This window comes from Eurosta solidaginis, chromosome 3 (assembly GCF_040869045.1).
Source record: "Eurosta solidaginis isolate ZX-2024a chromosome 3, ASM4086904v1, whole genome shotgun sequence".
Taxonomy (NCBI): Eukaryota; Metazoa; Arthropoda; class Insecta; order Diptera; family Tephritidae; genus Eurosta; species Eurosta solidaginis.
In genome coordinates this window covers 232,763,334-232,782,608 of record NC_090321.1, presented here as the reverse complement: position 1 = coordinate 232,782,608, position 19,275 = coordinate 232,763,334, and the positions used below count along the sequence as shown (strand labels likewise).

The window sequence follows — 19,275 nt, the reverse complement described above, 5'->3', positions numbered from 1 at the left end:
AAAAAATGTGCTCGATAGTTTTTTCGACCAACCCACACTTCTTGCACATGATATATTTGACTAAACCTAATTTAAAAACATGTGACACCAGAAAGCAGTGTCCAGTCAGAATAATCATCATGGCTACCCTCCCCTTTTTTTAAATGATAAGAGTAACTTTGCAAGTCTAAGTTTGCTTGGTTTCACGCCTTTCCTGCTTGGTCGATCATGTGCAATTCTCGCCTCCTTTTAATAGAAAGGTCGCTCCTTGAAATAGGTTCATAAGATACAAGGTCCAGTTGAGATAGGATATGCTTGGTGAAAATGGAGTTTCAGATTTTGTATACGGAATTGTTGGAGAAAGGGTTTACTGCGGTGTTTATACCTATAATAGGTGATAGGACATAGGTACGGGAAATTTAAATTTGTTTACATACCGCGAAATTTCCTTGATGGTCATATAAATGACATTCACCGGTAGCCAAACCAAATAAGATCAAACGATTATCCGGACTCCACTGTACATTTGTTAAATGTGTATTCTTTAGTTCTTTGCCCCAAATACGATTTCCATCCACAGAGCCTTAAGATATGCAACAAAAAAACCTTATTTGCATAAACTGACATACATATATATGTACAAACCATACCGACCTACAATAATTGCACCATCCTCATAAACAATACAAATCTTAGCACCGTCCGATGTCCAACTCATACTATTCACCGTTGATTTCTTACGATCATTAGTCATCTCCTCATACCAAGAACCTTTGTAAAGCATCCAAACCATAATGACACCATCCAAATCGGACGATGTTAACTTTTGTTGCGTCTCATTCCAGGTAACAACTTTGACCGATTCCTTATGGCCATCCAATGTCTGATTCATTGATAAATTAGATACAGCAGCAAGGTTTCCTTTATTTTGTCCATTTGATGCTACAAGCAATTCATAAGTAAATTAAAATTAATATTTAGATTTTAGTAAAATATTTTACCTTGCTCCAATTTCAAGACCTTAAGTAGTCCCTCGGAGCCGGCTACGGCAATGTAACCTTGATCTTTGTTCCATGAAATACAATTCAATTTTACATTGTTGGGTATTGCAATCTATTACAACAAATAATTAAGTATTTATCACATAGGTTTTTTTTAAGAAAATACCCACCTTTTTACTTAAATAGACAAACATTTTGCACCAAAAAGAAATTCTGTCCCAATTAAAGAAAATTTGCTTCTACAATCCAAACATAAGAAAACTGGTTTCCATAGCTGTAACCATAGATACTGTTTACCAAACAACCACCTGCGAGTATCCAGTATTCGTATGTAGATATGTAAGTATATGTACATTAACCTGGGTCGATTTGTATGTACGAAAGTTAACCGATATCGCGCCATCGATTTTTCGATAGGATTTGGGCTCAGGAAAAAAGTTCCACTACGCATACCCAAAAAAATAATTTTCGAGCCTGCGAAAAAATGTTTAAAGGGTAAATTTTTCGACCAAAAAAAACTGCTGTAAAAACTTTGGGGATACCAGTTTAAAAAAAAATATTTTTTGGGTTTTGGCTAAACTGTTGAATAAATCACTCTATTTAGTATTGCAAACTGGTCTTCATTTATTACTTTGAGAGTAGTACATCACAATTATACGTCACAACCAATAGCGTGTTTAAATCAAAACTTGCGCTGCTTTTACTCTCTCAGTTTTCTCGTTCATCCATTTCTCCTAAGGTCTAATCATTTCGCGAAACTGCATTCCAGAACAATTGTATCCCTTGCTTGGTTATTAGCTATGTACATGTATACCTATTAGTAGTTTATGTTTCTTTTATAGCCATATGCGTGTGGATGGGTGAGTAACTTCTTCTGCTTATGACTACATGTGTGTGCGTGAGTAATTTCTTCGTCGGCTTCTATATATGTGTGTAAATGATGATTAATGTGTTTACGTAGCTTGCTTTAATGTTTTTGTTTTTGTGCATTTATTTAAAAACAGCTTAGTGATGTTAAAATTCGCTACACTATTATGCCGGGTTGATGCATTAGGTCCTGCTCTGTCAAAAAGTAATTTGTGGAAAAAATGGCACTTAGCCGGTTTGCCCTCTAAGGCGATGATATGTGGCAAGTAGACCCTCAATTGTTGATATATCTTGCTGAAATTTGGTGACCGGGTACCTATATTTTGGTCCCCGACCAGACATTTATTGGAACCGACTGGATCGGACCACTATAGCATACAGATATCCCGCATACAACCACTTGTTCAGAAAAGAGATCCTTCTGCCGTATCTTCCTCAATGGATATAATAAAAGTTTCTAATTTCACCAGATGCTTTCGCGTATGGCACATATTGTTGTTTGAAAAAAAATTATATCGATCGTTTTTACAGCATATATCCCTTACAGCCGATTGTTCAGATATGGTTTTTATAATTTGTGCCCCATTTTAACATCTAGGAGCTTCAAATTCCACAAGTTGTTTACATATGTATATGGCATATATACGAGTATGTTGCTCTCTGTAAAGACCGTACAGAACGGTCTTATATAGAGTTTATATCCCACCGATTGTTCAGATAAGGTTTTCATCATTTCTGCCTATTTAACAGCTAGAAGCTTCAAATTTCACCAAATGCTTACGTATACGTTAGACTGGGTCGAAAAAAAAGTTGCTAATGTCCGCCCCTAAATTTGAAGATTATGTTGAGAGGGTTTCGGAACAATTTTTTTAAATTTTTTTTGATCCTGCGAAATACAGCCAAAAAGGTTTTTTCGTTGTAACTTGGTTATTTGACGTCCGATTTTTAAAATTGATATGTCATTATTTTGGCCTTGAGAAGCTTCACATTTCCGTTCAATGTCCTTTTAAGCTATGAAGTCGTTTTCACATGATTAGGTCAGCTAACAAAATGTTACCCCCCCTAATGTATTTTTTTCCTTACCAAACGAAAGTACTTAAAAATTCAAGAAAATGTTGCTTTGAAACCATATTACTAAAATAATAAACATAGAAGTTATAGCACTTTCAATATTTATTGCAACTGTTATTTTACCTGATTCTTATTATACTTAGACCTGAAACTCATGATATTTTTGGAGGAAAAATTGCAGGGTTTGCATTGAAAAGTTAATAAAGATATGCCAAATATCATGAATAGGGGAAGTAAAAGTAAGTAAGTGAGTCAAACATGTTGTTTCCTCTTTATGATAGTAACACTATGCGACAAAATCAACTTTTTTTCTGGGTACTGGACAAACCTACTTCTTCCTAGAGATTGAGGCTTAAGTAAGCAAAGTACTATCTCCGTTTTTCGAACTTAGCGTCCAAAAAATAGATATCGACTTACGAAGTTTGAAGTTCGAGATTCTACATTTCGAAATTTTATTTTATTTTTTTATTAACGCGTTCAGCAAATTGAACAAGTAAGAATGTGGGCGTGGTCCGCGCTTTTCCCTTATTAAAAGGGCTGGATTCTGTTTTTGAGAAATTTAGTATAACAGCTGTTATACGAGGTGAAAATTCAGAAGTCAGAGTCTGACTGTATTCAGAAATCAGATCAATCAATTTTGTTAGCTGACCTAATCATGTGAAAACGACTTCATGCTTAAAAGGACATTAAACGGAAATGTGACGCTTCTCAAGGCCAAAATAATGATATATCAATTTTAAAAATCCGACGTCAAATAACCAAGCTACAACGAAAAAACCTTTTTGGCTGTATTTCGAAGGATCAAAAAAAATTTAAAAAAATTGTTCCGAAACCCTCTCAATATAATCTTCAAATTTAGGGGCGGACATTAGCAACTTTTTTTTTTTGTATGGGGACCAACCCAGTCTAGTATACGTCATACATTGTTTTCTGAAAAAGTCGTAGTGATCGGTCGTATATAGGGTATATATTAGAGGCTTACGCCGATCACTTTATAGGCGGCGGCGAGGCCGGAACGCTGGCGTTACTATAAAAACTTGATTTTCTATTTAAAAAAAATAGTATTTAGGAAAGTTGTTTTTATATGTATTTAAGGACATCAACGTTTTGGCCATTTCGGAAAGATCCGGGGTTTTTTACCTCAAAGTCTCGCGGATCGTCCAACAAATTTCAGGAGTATCTCCTTGCTGAGGGACTGTTTTTCGTTCACTTACTCCAGGGAGGCTTCGAACCTAACCCCGATCTTAGGACTGTTGCGTCTGCCGAAAAAATTTAAATACTTAAAATGGTCACACATTTGTATGTCTCGTGCAAAGCGTACTGGGCTAAAAAAAATCGGCAAAATTGGAAAAACGGAATAATTCATTATCGATAAAGTGATGAAACTTGATAAGCGAGATGAATGTTTGACAAAAAAAAGACATTAAAAAAAAATTAGAACAAATAAGGAAGGTTAAGTTCGGGTGTAACCGAACATTACATACTCAGTTGAGAGCCATGGTGACAAAATAAGGGAAAATAACCATGTAGGAAAATGAACCGAGGGAAACCCTGGAATGTGTTTGTATGACATGTGTATCAAATGAAAGGCATTAAAGAGTATTTTATGAGGGAGTGGGTCATAGTTCTATAGGTGGACGCCATTTAGGGATATCGCCATAAAGGTGGATCAGGGTTGACTCTAGAATTTGTTTGTACAATATGGGTATCAAATGAAAGGTGTAAAAGAGTATTTTAAAAGGGAGTAATCCTTAGTTCCATAGGTGGACGCCGTTTCGAGATATCGCCATAAAGGTGGACCAGGGGTGACCCTAGAATTTGTTTGTACAATATGGGTATCAAAAGAAAGGTGTTAATGAGTATTTTAAAAGGGAGTAATCCTTAGTTCCATAGGTGGACGCCGTTTCGAGATATCGCCACAAAGGTGGAGCAGGGGTGACCCTAGAATTTGTTTGTACAATATGGGCATCAAAAGAAAGGTTTTAATGAGTATTTTAAAAGCGAGTGATGCTTAGTTCCACAGGTGGACGCCGTTTCGAGATATCGCCACAAAGGTGGACCAGGGGTGACCCTAGAATTTGTTTGTACAATATGGGCATCAAAAGAAAGGTTTTAATGAGTATTTTAAAAGGGAGTGATGCTTAGTTCCACAGGTGGACGCCGTTTCGAGATATCGCCATAAAGGTGGACCAGGGTTGACTCTAGAATTTGTTTGTTCGATATGGGCATCAAAAAAAAAGTGCTAATGAGTATTTTAAAAGGGAATGATCCTTAGTTCCATAGGTGGACGCCGTTTCGAGATATCGCCATAAAGGTGGACCAGGAGTTACCCTAGAATTTGTTTGTACGATATGGGTATCAAATTAAAGATATTAATGAGGGTTTTAAAAGGCAGTGGTGGTAGTTGTATAGGTGGTCGCTTTTTCGAGATATTGCCATAAAGGTGGACCAGGGCTGACTCTAGAATGCGTTTGTACAATATGGGTATCAAACGAAAGATGTTAATGAGTATTTTAAAAGGGAGTGGGCCTTAGTTCTATAGGTGGTCGCCTTTTCGAGATATCGCCATAAAGGTGGAGCAGGGGTGACTCTAGAATATGTTTGTACGATATGGGTATCAAATGAAAGATGTTAATGAGTATTTTAAAAGGGCGTGGGGCTTAGTTTTATAGGTGGACGCCTTTTCGAGATATCGCCTTAAAGGTGGACCAGGGGTGACTCTAGAATGTGTTTGTACGATATTGGTATCAAATTAAAGGTATTAAGGAGAGTTTTAAAAGGGAGTGGTGGAAGTTGTATATGTGAAGGCGTTTTCCAGATATCGACCAAAATGTGGACCAGGGTGACCCAGAACATCATCTGTTGGACATTGGACATTGGATTTATTTATATATGTAATACCTGCCAAGATTTCAAGGGTTTTTTATTTCGCCCTGCAGAACTTTTTCATTTTTTTCTACTTAATATGGTAGGTGTCACACCCATTTTACAAAGTTTTTTCTAAAGTTATATTTTGCGTCAATAAACCAATCCAATTACCATTCATCCCTTTTTTCGTATTTGATATAGAATTATGGCATTTTTTTCATTTTCGTAATTTTCGATATCGAAAAAGTGGGCGTGGTCATAGTCGGGTTTCGTTCAATTTTTTACCAAGTTAAAGTGCGTTCAGATAAGTACGTGAACTAAGTTCAGTAAAGATATGTCGATTTTTGCTCAAGCTATCGTGTTTACGGCCATGCGGAAGGACAGGCGGACGACTGTGTATAAAAACTGGGCATGGCTTCAACCCATTTTCACTAAAAACAGTTAACGTCATAAAATCTATGCCCCTACCAAATTTCAAAAGGATTGGTAAATTTTTGTTCGACTTATGGCATTAAAAGTATCCTGGACAAATTAAATGAAAAAGGGCGGAGCCACGCCCATTTTGAAATTTTCTTTTATTTTTGTACTTTGTTGCACCATACATTACTGGAGTTGAATATTGACATAATTTACTTATATACTGTAAAGATATTAATTTTTTTATTAAAATTTTACTTAAAAAAAAAATTTGTTTAAAGTGGGCGTGGTCCTTCTCCGATTTTGCTAATTTTTATTAAGCGTACATATAGTAATAGGAGTAACGTTCCTGCCAAATTTCATCATGATATCTTCAACGACTGCCAAATTACAGCTAGCAAAAGTTTTAAATTACCTTCTTTTAAAAGTGGGCGGTGCCACGCCCGTTGTCCAAAACTTTACTAATTTTCTATTCTGCGTCATAAGTTCAACTCACCTACCAAATTTCATCGCTTTATCTGTCTTTGGTAATGAATTATTGCACTTTTTCGGTTTTTCGAAATTTTCGATATCGAAAAAGTGGGCGTGGTTATAGTCCGATATCGTTCATTTTAAATAGCGATCTGAGATGAGTGCTCAGGAACCTACATACCAAATTTCATCAAGATACCTCAAAATTTACTCTAGTTATCGTGTTAACGGACGGACGGACATGGCTCAATCAAATTTTTTTTTCGATCCTGATGATTTTGATATATGGAAGTCTATATCTATCTCGATTACTTTATACCTGTACAACCAAACGTTATCCAATCAAACTTAATATACTCTGTGAGCTCTGCTCAACTGAGTATATAAATGGTAGAGGTATTCAGATAGAGATATTTAGAAGAACAAGATTTGAAAGTTTTTAAGCCGTAAATCAAAAGCTTGTGATGATATGTTGAAATTCGGCAGGGAGGTTGTACTTTCTATTTTATATACACTTTATGAAAATTAACAAAATTGTTTTGTACCACGCCCACTTCTAAAAAAAATCGATATTGAACTTTCGATAAATGAAAAAATTGCGATGACTCATTACCAAAGACCGATAAAGCGATGAAACTTAATATGTGGTTTGCCTTTATAGCCACACTGAAAGAAATGGTGCTAGTAAAATCAACAAATCGGTTTTGTTGTTCTTGACTTAACGCAGATTCGGTGAAATTGATCGAATTATGGTTAATTCGACCGAGTTCTTTTTCAAGCGAACAAATTAGTTTAGTCATTTCAACAGAAGAGAAATTGTCGCTCTTAAGTTAACAAAATTCTGTAAAATTGAGAGATTCCTAATCAATCTAACTGATTTTCCTGTTAAAGCTGGAGACATTGGTGCTTTATCGGTAACCGTATCGGTAACCTTTTAACAGCTGATTCGACCAACCTTATGAGAATCAATGCAATCGATTATTGGTGCCGCTAAGGTCGTAACCGTATCGTAGCCAACCAATTGGGTTTTGGTTTACCGTCGTAACGATAAACAGCTGATTACGTTAGGGATACGGATACAGCGATACGACATACGGCACCAATGACTCCGGCTTTAAGCTGGGAAAACAACAAAAAAGTAGTTCTTCAGTTATCAATACAAAACGAAAAAACCCTTTTTTGAATTTACTGTGCAAAAAATTATGAGATACCGGGACACCTATTTATCGGGTACAATTTTGCAACTTCTCGTCCAAGCGAAATGCAAAATTGCGCTCTATATCATAGATTTAAGGATGAAACCGTAAAGGATCGTTGCTAAATGAAAGCCTTTGGACGCCAACCTATTATGACGAATATTAGTCAGACTAAGTGATACTCACTAATCTGATACTAAGTGAATAAAGCTACAACAACAATAAAGCAAGCTGCCACACTTGTATGTACGTAAACAAATTAATCATCATGTACACACATACATACAAGCAGCAGAGAGATACTCACAAACGCATGTGATCATCAGCTACTACTTCGCTCACATATACATACGCATATGCTTACACACTACAAATACACGCGCGTATGGCTAGTGACGAGGTAGAGGATTCTAGAAGAAGAAACGTTTAGACATTTGGGCAGAGAGTATAAAAGCAGCAGAAGCTGAGTAGTCCGAATTCAGTTTAATTTAAGCAAGCTATTGGTTGTGAAGTATCGCTGTTATTGTGAAGTACTGTAATAAAGGCCATTTTGCATTATTGAATATTAGAGTTATTTATTCAACAGTTTAGCGATACGAACGTTAGTAGAAGGTGTAAAATAAGCAGAATTTTCCTAAATTCGTTACACTATGAATCCAACATTTTTTTACATATTGTATGGCCAATGAAAAAAACCGCCGTTTTCGATCCCACATTATTTTATATAATGAGTGTAGAAAATATGCACATGTGTGTATACTTACCGGAGAATATGTTTGAATCAACGCTCATATACCATTCGCCCTATATGTTGCATGTATATATTCCCCTCGATAAGCGCTTACGGTTTACTATTGCATCCTAAAATGTACTTGTATGCAGAAGTTATCCCGTGCATGCAATCATATTGATTACTTTTGATTATTTTTTATTTTTATTTATTTTTTTTTCAATAATCGGAAAAAATCATGATTTTTTTTTTTCTAATGATAATCAATTAGTAATTGCTTTTTTCGGAAACAATTGAAATAATTTATTTAATAATTTGGGAAAAATTTTAACAACGTGACATCAGGACGGACAAGGCGACAGCTGTTTCGATGATACCTTGTAAATCTCTTCTCAACTATCGTAGGAGTGCGAGTTCGACTCCCACTCCCGGGAGAAAAGGCTTTGAAGAGATTTACAAGGTATAATCGAAACAGCTGTCGCCTTGTCCGTCCTGATGTCACGTTGTTAAAATTTTTCCCAAATTATTAAATAAATTATAAAATTAAAAAATTGCTTCAAATAAATGTTTTCATACATTTAGAAAAGCAATATGGGCAATCCCCAATTATTAAAATCATACAATTGAAATAATCATTGGCCATTAAAATATGCATCTAATTAAGTGATTACTAATGCTAATTCAAATTTAACAGGTCTGGTTTCAAGAATGTTATTATGACAAAAAACAGCAGCAATTGAAATTTTCTTTTATTTTTGTACTTTGTTGCACCATACATTACTGGAGTTGAATATTGACATAATTTACTTATATACTGTAAAGATATTAATTTTTTTATTAAAATTTTACTTAAAAAAAAAATTGTTTAAAGTGGGCGTGGTCCTTCTCCGATTTTGCTAATTTTTATTAAGCGTACATATAGTAATAGGAGTAACGTTCCTGCCAAATTTCATCATGATATCTTCAACGACTGCCAAATTACAGCTAGCAAAAGTTTTAAATTACCTTCTTTTAAAAGTGGGCGGTGCCACGCCCGTTGTCCAAAACTTTACTAATTTTCTATTCTGCGTCATAAGTTCAACTCACCTACCAAATTTCATCGCTTTATCTGTCTTTGGTAATGAATTATTGCACTTTTTCGGTTTTTCGAAATTTTCGATATCGAAAAAGTGGGCGTGGTTATAGTCCGATATCGTTCATTTTAAATAGCGATCTGAGATGAGTGCTCAGGAACCTACATACCAAATTTCATCAAGATACCTCAAAATTTACTCTAGTTATCGTGTTAACGGACGGACGGACATGGCTCAATCAAATTTTTTTTTCGATCCTGATGATTTTGATATATGGAAGTCTATATCTATCTCGATTACTTTATACCTGTACAACCAACCGTTATCCAATCAAACTTAATATACTCTGTGAGCTCTGCTCAACTGAGTATATAAATGGTAGAGGTATTCAGATAGAGATATTTAGAAGAACAAGATTTGAAAGTTTTTAAGCCGTAAATCAAAAGCTTGTGATGATATGTTGAAATTCGGCAGGGAGGTTGTACTTTCTATTTTATATACACTTTATGAAAATTAACAAAATTGTTTTGTACCACGCCCACTTCTAAAAAAAATCGATATTGAACTTTCGATAAATGAAAAAATTGCGATGACTCATTACCAAAGACCGATAAAGCGATGAAACTTAATATGTGGTTTGCCTTTATAGCCACACTGAAAGAAATGGTGCTAGTAAAATCAACAAATCGGTTTTGTTGTTCTTGACTTAACGCAGATTCGGTGAAATTGATCGAATTATGGTTAATTCGACCGAGTTCTTTTTCAAGCGAACAAATTAGTTTAGTCATTTCAACAGAAGAGAAATTGTCGCTCTTAAGTTAACAAAATTCTGTAAAATTGAGAGATTCCTAATCAATCTAACTGATTTTCCTGTTAAAGCTGGAGACATTGGTGCTTTATCGGTAACCGTATCGGTAACCTTTTAACAGCTGATTCGACCAACCTTATGAGAATCAATGCAATCGATTATTGGTGCCGCTAAGGTCGTAACCGTATCGTAGCCAACCAATTGGGTTTTGGTTTACCGTCGTAACGATAAACAGCTGATTACGTTAGGGATACGGATACAGCGATACGACATACGGCACCAATGACTCCGGCTTTAAGCTGGGAAAACAACAAAAAAGTAGTTCTTCAGTTATCAATACAAAACGAAAAAACCCTTTTTTGAATTTACTGTGCAAAAAATTATGAGATACCGGGACACCTATTTATCGGGTACAATTTTGCAACTTCTCGTCCAAACGAAATGCAAAATTGCGCTCTATATCATAGATTTAAGGATGAAACCATAAAGGATCGTTGCTAAATGAAAGCCTTTGGACGCCAACCTATTATGACGAATATTAGTAAGACTAAGTGATACTCACTAATCTGATACTAAGTGAATAAAGCTACAACAACAATAAAGCAAGCTGCCACACTTGTATGTACGTAAACAAATTAATCATCATGTACACACATACATACAAGCAGCAGAGAGATACTCACAAACGCATGTGATCATCAGCTACTACTTCGCTCACATATACATACGCATATGCTTACACACTACAAATACACGCGCGTATGGCTAGTGACGAGGTAGAGGATTCTAGAAGAAGAAACGTTTAGACATTTGGGCAGAGAGTATAAAAGCAGCAGAAGCTGAGTAGTCCGAATTCAGTTTAATTTAAGCAAGCTATTGGTTGTGAAGTATCGCTGTTATTGTGAAGTACTGTAATAAAGGCCATTTTGCATTATTGAATATTAGAGTTATTTATTCAACAGTTTAGCGATACGAACGTTAGTAGAAGGTGTAAAATAAGCAGAATTTTCCTAAATTCGTTACACTATGAATCCAACATTTTTTTACATATTGTATGGCCAATGAAAAAAACCGCCGTTTTCGATCCCACATTATTTTATATAATGAGTGTAGAAAATATGCACATGTGTGTATGCTTACCGGAGAATATGTTTGAATCAACGCTCATATACCATTCGCCCTATATGTTGCATGTATATATTCCCCTCGATAAGCGCTTACGGTTTACTATTGCATCCTAAAATGTACTTGTATGCAGAAGTTATCCCGTGCATGCAATCATATTGATTACTTTTGATTATTTTTTATTTTTATTTATTTTTTTTTCAATAATCGGAAAAAATCATGATTTTTTTTTTCTAATGATAATCAATTAGTAATTGCTTTTTTCGGAAACAATTGAAATAATTTATTTAATAATTTGGGAAAAATTTTAACAACGTGACATCAGGACGGACAAGGCGACAGCTGTTTCGATGATACCTTGTAAATCTCTTCTCAACTATCGTAGGAGTGCGAGTTCGACTCCCACTCCCGGGAGAAAAGGCTTTGAAGAGATTTACAAGGTATAATCGAAACAGCTGTCGCCTTGTCCGTCCTGATGTCACGTTGTTAAAATTTTTCCCAAATTATTAAATAAATTATAAAATTAAAAAATTGCTTCAAATAAATGTTTTCATACATTTAGAAAAGCAATATGGGCAATCCCCAATTATTAAAATCATACAATTGAAATAATCATTGGCCATTAAAATATGCATCTAATTAAGTGATTACTAATGCTAATTCAAATTTAACAGGTCTGGTTTCAAGAATGTTATTATGACAAAAAACTGTTTCTAATAAAAATTACCGAAATCGGCCTTTTACATTCAGCCGTAAGTTTTTCCATTCGTCCGTCCGTCAATACGATGAGCAAAACGCCCCTAAGACCCCTCTCACTATGGTCCGCCCCTGTTTAAACTGCAAGTTTCCTTGGACTCCCGTTAGAGAATATTGATGTCAATTTGTGATCGGTCGCGCCTATTGGAATGGGCGAAGCACTGCTACAACAACAACAACAACAACTGAACTTGAACTTCCTAAATGCATTAACAAATACTGAAAATGTGATGGAACTTGCTGAGTGGATTAAATTCATAACGCAAAACGAAAGTTTTGCAATTTCACAGAATAAGCTTCTTGGTGTATATTTAAATCTGAGGAAAACTCGTTAACGACACTTTTTTTTAAAAACAGTCGTTTAAAGCTTTAACCGAAACAAAAATGTCAATATATTTATGGCACGTAACTACATTACCATTATATATGAGCCCTTTATTTTGAAAGTGGTATAAGTCATTTCCAACTCATGGTCTTAAACGCATTGTTATTTCTAAACGAACACATATATAGATGGTTCTACAATTATATACATACTAAAAGTAAGAACTGCATCTTTTGGCTATTGGACTCTAACAAACAGGAGGCGAGGAGAGATACCAACAAATTAAACGACATGAAATGGCTTATACCACTTTCAAAATAAAAGGGCTCATATATGTATGTTGGTACAAAGTACGAAAATTAAAAAAAAAAATAAAATTATGTAAATGGTCCTGGTCCAGTCTTGAAAAAAGCTCTTCACAAAACTTTTACCCCCAAAACACATGTGCAGCACTGCTTTGTAGATACATGTGCAGCTATATTAACCTGACAGCTCCATGCAGCGAGCTATGTCAAATTTTCACTCTTATTTTTCACTAAATATTGATTTTAGTAGTCCAAATTATTTTTTTCTTATTCTAAAATTGATTTTGGTTCAACAAATTAAATATTTAGTGAGTTTGAAAAATATTGGCAGTGTTTTTTTTTTTTTTTTACCTGCCGTAATTGCAGATAAAGTGGACTTTGCAGTAGAGGTTTACGCCGATCACTTTATCGGCGGCGGCGACGCGCCGGCGTACGCCGGTGTTCTTCCTTTAAAAAGCTTAATTTTTCTATTTAAAAAATAATATTTAGGAAAGGTTTTGTTTGTATGTATTTAAGGAAATCAACGTTTTGGTCATTTCGGAAAGATCCGGAGTTTTGCCTCAAAATCTCGCAGATCGTTCAAAAATTTTCAGGAGTAGCTCCTTGCGGAGGGATTTTCCCTCGTTGATTTACTCCAGAGGGGCTTCGAACCTAACCCCGGTCTTTGGAATTGGTACTGCTGTGTCTGCTGAAAAGAAATAGAGATACATAAAATGGTCACACTTTTGTCTGTATATCTCGTGCAAAGCGTAGCTTCACCTGGGGTTAACTCCTAATAATCGTCGCGAACACAATTTCTTAAAATCATTTGTGGCTCTTTGGCGGTCACGCACAAAGGCGACTTACGGTTGCTATTAATGGTCTATTAATACTCACGACTCTCGTGTCACAGGGCGCCTCAAGTTTTTTCGGCTGTTTTTAAGAGCTACAATTCCCGATGTGCGAACAGTAGCAATCCCGACCACCAGTCGCTACCACGCCTCCTGACACTCACACCATATGCCAGCACAGAAGCTATAGGACTGCGACTTCGAACTCATATGTAACTTCGTCGACGTCACTTTCCTAGAAGCTCTAGGTGTAGCTCCGAAGACTTTCTAACGGATGTTTTTGTCGCACTATGCTGCCGAGCTACACCAGAGAAACACCTTGTAACGTTAGGGAGTAACTATTCGGCCAAGGATGCCGCCCTCGAAATCATAAGCAGGATGTCATTGCGTAACTCATGGGTGAAAGTCGTATAATCCTCGGCGCATCTCATAATTAAAATTTTACAAGGACCTTGGATAAAATTTTTAAAATGTAGACCAAAGTTTGCAGACGTTTGTGTTCATAACATTGATTTCAGTATTCTTCGTTAAATCAAAATGATATTTTAGAATGAAAATCGACCGATTTTAAGTTGAAAGTTGTTAACTGCTCTTTTCCGGCCTTATGATATAAGAGCTCATTATGGATGACCGCGTAGCTCCAGTTTTCAAACTGGTTTGACCGTCCACTACATTAGGGTAGTAGCACACACGGTCATTAGTTCGACTGTCTTGGGAAAGCTTTTGCTTCACCACTTTGAGTGTTCTTGGGAAGGACAAAGCTTCACCTGGTAAATATATGTGCCTACGTATTCACATAAAAGGAGCCGTAGTTTGCTTTTTTTAATAACTTGAGGACAATTTGAAAACATATTCGTCTTGGGTCATTTTATTTGAATACATTGTTCATTATTATTTTTTTGACAAAAATATGCAAATTGAGCATATAAACTTATTATATAACTTTTGTTTTGATGTCTTGTTTTAATAACTTGGTGAATTGGGTGATGCAAAGTCCGTGTTAAGGTGACAACGAAAGCGTTTTTTAAAATAACTTTTGAACAGTTAGAAAGAGTTAAATTTCGCAAATAACTGGCAGTGATGCGCATCCTTTGATACCACTTTCGACCATATCCGACCAATTTTCGACATGAACAATAAATGGCCTAAACAGTCTTAAACGATTAGAAAATATAGTAACGTGCCGGACGCTCCCAGCGGGTTAGGGGGTTAGAATATGCCCGCGGTAGGTGTGCCTGTCGTAAGAGACGACTAAAATACCAGATTCAAGGGGGTGTGGAGCGCAACATTTTCAGGTTGCCAGTGCAATATATAGCTTCTCCAAACCCAATTGTCAACCTCACCTTCGAGCGGCGAATCCCGTTTCACTAACAGACGAGGCTCTGGCGACCCCAAGCTCCTCATGGAACTTGGGGGTAGGGAGGGAGGGATGGTCTGAAGGTTTAATGTGGCCATATAAATCGTTCCCGAGATGGTCGGGCTAGCACCTTAATGAAGCTGTGTTACCGGAGCGTACCGGATCTGTATCCGGGAAAGGACCATCAAATCGATCACTCCCCAAAGCCTTCGGAGAGCAACCTTATCGCTACAACAACAACAACGCCGCACAGTGGACCGAAATTGAAAAGTTGGGACTTGGGACTTTAAATGTACATTTTCGCATTCTGTGGTCTTTTTCCATAATTTATTGTTATATAACACTTTTTCGTAAAACCCAGGGATGCACCTTAACGTTAAGCTAATCGTTTATCAAAAAATTTCCACCGTTTCCGTTGAAACACTTCGAAATATTATCGATAAAGAAATTATCAAGATAAATTGTATCTGGTTTTTAACCGAAACGAAAAGCTTTCGTGATACTTTATGTTTGAATTATGCTGGCAATGCTATAGCCATGGTGAAGCCGTAAGGTGGCAACAACGAGCGCACATACACACACAAACTCTATGTAATTTGTTTGTGTAATTCGTTGGTGGTAATGTCAAAAATACTCTGAGAAATGTTCGTACTGTCAAAATTCATGAGAAAAGTTGCAATCAGCTTGGATAATGCTTTCACCTTTATTGACTCCGCCATCAATCAGCTTTGCCAGCATAGTTTGAAATTAATAATCAACATAAACGATTTGATTTCGTTTTGATATGGCAGAAAACGAAACGAAATCATTTCGTTAATTTGACGATCTTAACGTTAATAAACGAAACGAAATGACTTCGTTTCGTTTATTAACGTTGATTATCGTAACGAAATGATATCGTTTCGTTGGTTAAGCATGCCTGGTAAAACCTAATTTAAACAAGTAAGGAAGGTTAATTTCGGGTGTAACCGAACATTACATACTCAGTTGAGAGCCATGGTGACAAAATAAGGGAAAATAACCATGTAGGAAAATGAACCGAGGGTAATCCTGGAATGTGTTTGTATGGCATGTGTATCAAATGAAAGGTATTAAAGAGTATTTTATGAGGGAGTGGGCCATAGTTCTATAGGTGGACGCCATTTACGGATATCGCCATAAAGTTGGATCAGGGTTGACTCTACAATTTGTTTGTACGATATGGGCATCAAATAAAAGGTGTTAATGAGTATTTTAAAAGGGAGTGATCCTTAGTTCCATAGGTGGAAGCCGTTTCGAGATATCGCCATAAAGGTGGACCAGGGGTGACCCTAGAATTTGTTTGTACGATATGGGTATCAAATGAAAGGGGTTAATGAACATTTTAAAAGGGAATGGGCCTTAGTTCTATAGGTGGACGCCTTTTCGAGATACCGCCATTAATGTGGACCAGGGGTGACTCTGGAATGTGTTTGTACGATATGGGTATCAAATTAAAGGTATTAATGAGGGTTTTAAAAGGGAGTGGTGGTAGTTGTATAGGTGGTCGCCTTTTCAAGATATCGGCATAAAGGTGGACCAGGAGTGACTCTAGAATGCGTTTGTACAATATGGGTATCAAACGAAAGGTGTTAATGAGTACTTTAAAAGGGTGTGGGGCTTAGTTCTATAGGTGGACGCCTTTTCGACCCTAGAATGTGTTTGTACAATATGGGTATCAAACGAAAGGTGTTAATAAGTATTTTAAAAGGGCGTGGGGCTTAGTTCTATAGGTTAACGCCTTTTCGAGATATCGCCATAAAGGTGGACCAGGGGTGACTCGAGAATGTGTTTGTACGATATGGGTATCAAATTAAAGGTATTAATGAGGGTTTTAAAAGGGAGTGGTGGTAGTTGTATAGGTGGTCGCCTGTTCGAGATATCGGCATAAAGGTGGACCAGGGGTGACTCTAGAATGCGTTTGTACAATATGGGTATCAAACGAAAGATGTTAATGAGTATTTCAAAAGGGCCTGGGGCTTAGTTCTATAGGTGGACGCTTTTTCGAGATATCGCCAAAAAGGTGGACCAGGGGTGACTCTAGAATGTGTTTGTACGATATCGGTATCAAATTAAAGGTATTAATGAGGGTTTTAAAAGGGAGTGGTGGTAGTTGTATAAGTGGTCGCCTTTTCGAGATATCACCATAAAGGTGGACCAGGGGTGACTCTAGACTTTGTTTGTACGATATGGGTATCAAATGAAAGGGGTTAATGAGCATTTTAAAAGGGAGTGGGCCTTAGTTCTATAGGTGGTCGACTTTTCTAGATATCGCCATAAAGGTGGACCAGAGGTGACTCTAGAATATGTTTGTACGATATGGGTATCAAATGAAAGGTGTTAATGAGTATTTTAAAAGGACGTGGGGCTTAGTTCTATAGGTGGACGCCTTTTCTATATATCGCCATAAAGGTGGACCAGGGGTGACTCTAGAATGGGTTTGTACGATATTCGTATCAAATTAAAGGTATTAATGAGGCTTTTAAAAGGGAGTGGTGGTAGTTGTATATGTGAAGGCGTTTTCCAGATATCGACCAAAATGTGGACCAGGGTGACCCAGAACATCATCTGTTGGCTACCGCTAATTTATTTATATATATAATACCACGAACAGTATTCCTGCCAAGATTTCACAGTTTTTTTATTTCGCCCTGCAGATCTTTTTCATTTCATTCTACTTAATATGGTAGGTGTCACACCCATTTTACAAAGTTTTTTTCTAAAGTTATATTTTGCGTCAATAAACCAATCCAAATACCATGTTTCATCCCTTTTTTCGTATTTGGTATAGAATTATGGCATTTTTTCGTTTTTGGTAATTTTCGATATCGAAAAAGTGGGCGTGATCATAGTCGGATTTTGGCCATTTTTTATACCAAGTTAAAGTGCGTTCAGATAAGTACGTGAACTGAGTTTAGTAAAGATATATCGATTTTTGCTCAAGTTATCGTGTTAACAGCCGAGCGGAAGGACAGACGGTCGACTGTGTATAAAAACTGGGCGTGGCTTCAGCCGATTTCGCCCTTTTTCACAGAAATAAGTTATTGTCCCAGAATCTAAGCCCCTACCAAATTTCACAAGGATTGGTAAATTTTTGTTCGACTTATGGCATTAAAAGTATCCTAGACAAATTAAATGAAAAAGGGCGGAGCCACGCCCATTTTGAAATTTTCTTTTATTTTTGCATTTTGTTGCACCATATCATTAATGGAGTTGAATGTTGACATAACTTACTTATATACTGTAAAGATATTAAATTTTTTGTTAAAATTTGACTTTAAAAAAAATTTTTTTTAAAAGCGGGCGTGGTCGTTCTCCGAGTTTGCTAATTTTTATTAAGCATACATATAGTAATAGGAGTAACGTTCCTGCGAAATTTCATCATGATATCTTCAACGACTGCCAAATTACAGCTTGCAAAATTTTTAATTACCTTCTTTTAAAAGTGGGCGGTGCCACGCCCATTGTCCAAAATTTTACTACTTTTCTATTCAGCGTCATCAGTTCAACTCACCTACCAAGTTTCTTCGCTTTATCCGTCTTAGGTAATGAATTATCGCACTTTTTCGATTTTTCGATATCGAAAAAGTGGGCGTGGATATAGTTCTATATCGTTCATTTTAAATAGAGATCTGAGATGAGTGCCCAGGAACCTACATACCAAATTTCATCAAGATACCTCAAAATTTACTCAAGTTATCGTGTTAACGGACGGACCGACATGGCTTAATCAAATTTTTTTCTATCCTGATGATTTTGATATATGGAAGTCTATATCTATCTCGATTCCTTTATACCTGTACAACCAACCGTTATCCAATCAAAGTTAATATACTCTGTGAGCTCTGCTCAACTGAGTGTAAAAAGTTGTGGCACTTTTAGTAACCGCGTTTCGTATAGTTTTGACTATCGGCGGCGGCGTATATTTCTACTTTGCAGTCCATATAAATTATAAGTGCATTGGTCTAAAAAATAAACAAAGCTTTTGTTGCAATAAGTCGCTGCATCACTCCAAGCCGACGATATGTGCAAGTTTTATTTGTTCACTGAAACACCAAAGTATTTTTATTATGAGAAA

The 19,275-nt window shown here is 36.4% G+C and overlaps 2 protein-coding genes across 4 annotated transcripts in view; one reads left to right on the top strand and one right to left on the bottom strand.

Moving 5' to 3' along the window:
* Oseg4 (intraflagellar transport protein Oseg4) overlaps nucleotides 1–1,396 on the bottom strand; it is a 38,721-nt gene extending 37,325 nt beyond the window's left edge. The window contains exons 1-4 of one of the 3 annotated variants that reach the window (XM_067775567.1): nucleotides 1,151–1,396; nucleotides 981–1,092; nucleotides 634–921; nucleotides 417–562 (exon numbers count right to left, since the gene is read on the bottom strand). In XM_067775567.1, coding sequence (XP_067631668.1) covers nucleotides 417–562; nucleotides 634–921; nucleotides 981–1,092; nucleotides 1,151–1,174 — 570 coding nt within the window. In that variant the 5' untranslated portion in view covers nucleotides 1,175–1,396. Of the gene's footprint in view, nucleotides 1–416; nucleotides 563–629; nucleotides 922–980; nucleotides 1,093–1,150 lie in introns of those variants that run through there. The other 2 variants (XM_067775569.1, XM_067775568.1) reach the window with 2 other exon arrangements.
* The window catches only part of Sik3 (Salt-inducible kinase 3), a 215,810-nt gene that overhangs the window by 195,707 nt on the left and 828 nt on the right, over nucleotides 1–19,275 (top strand). The window lies entirely within an intron of this gene.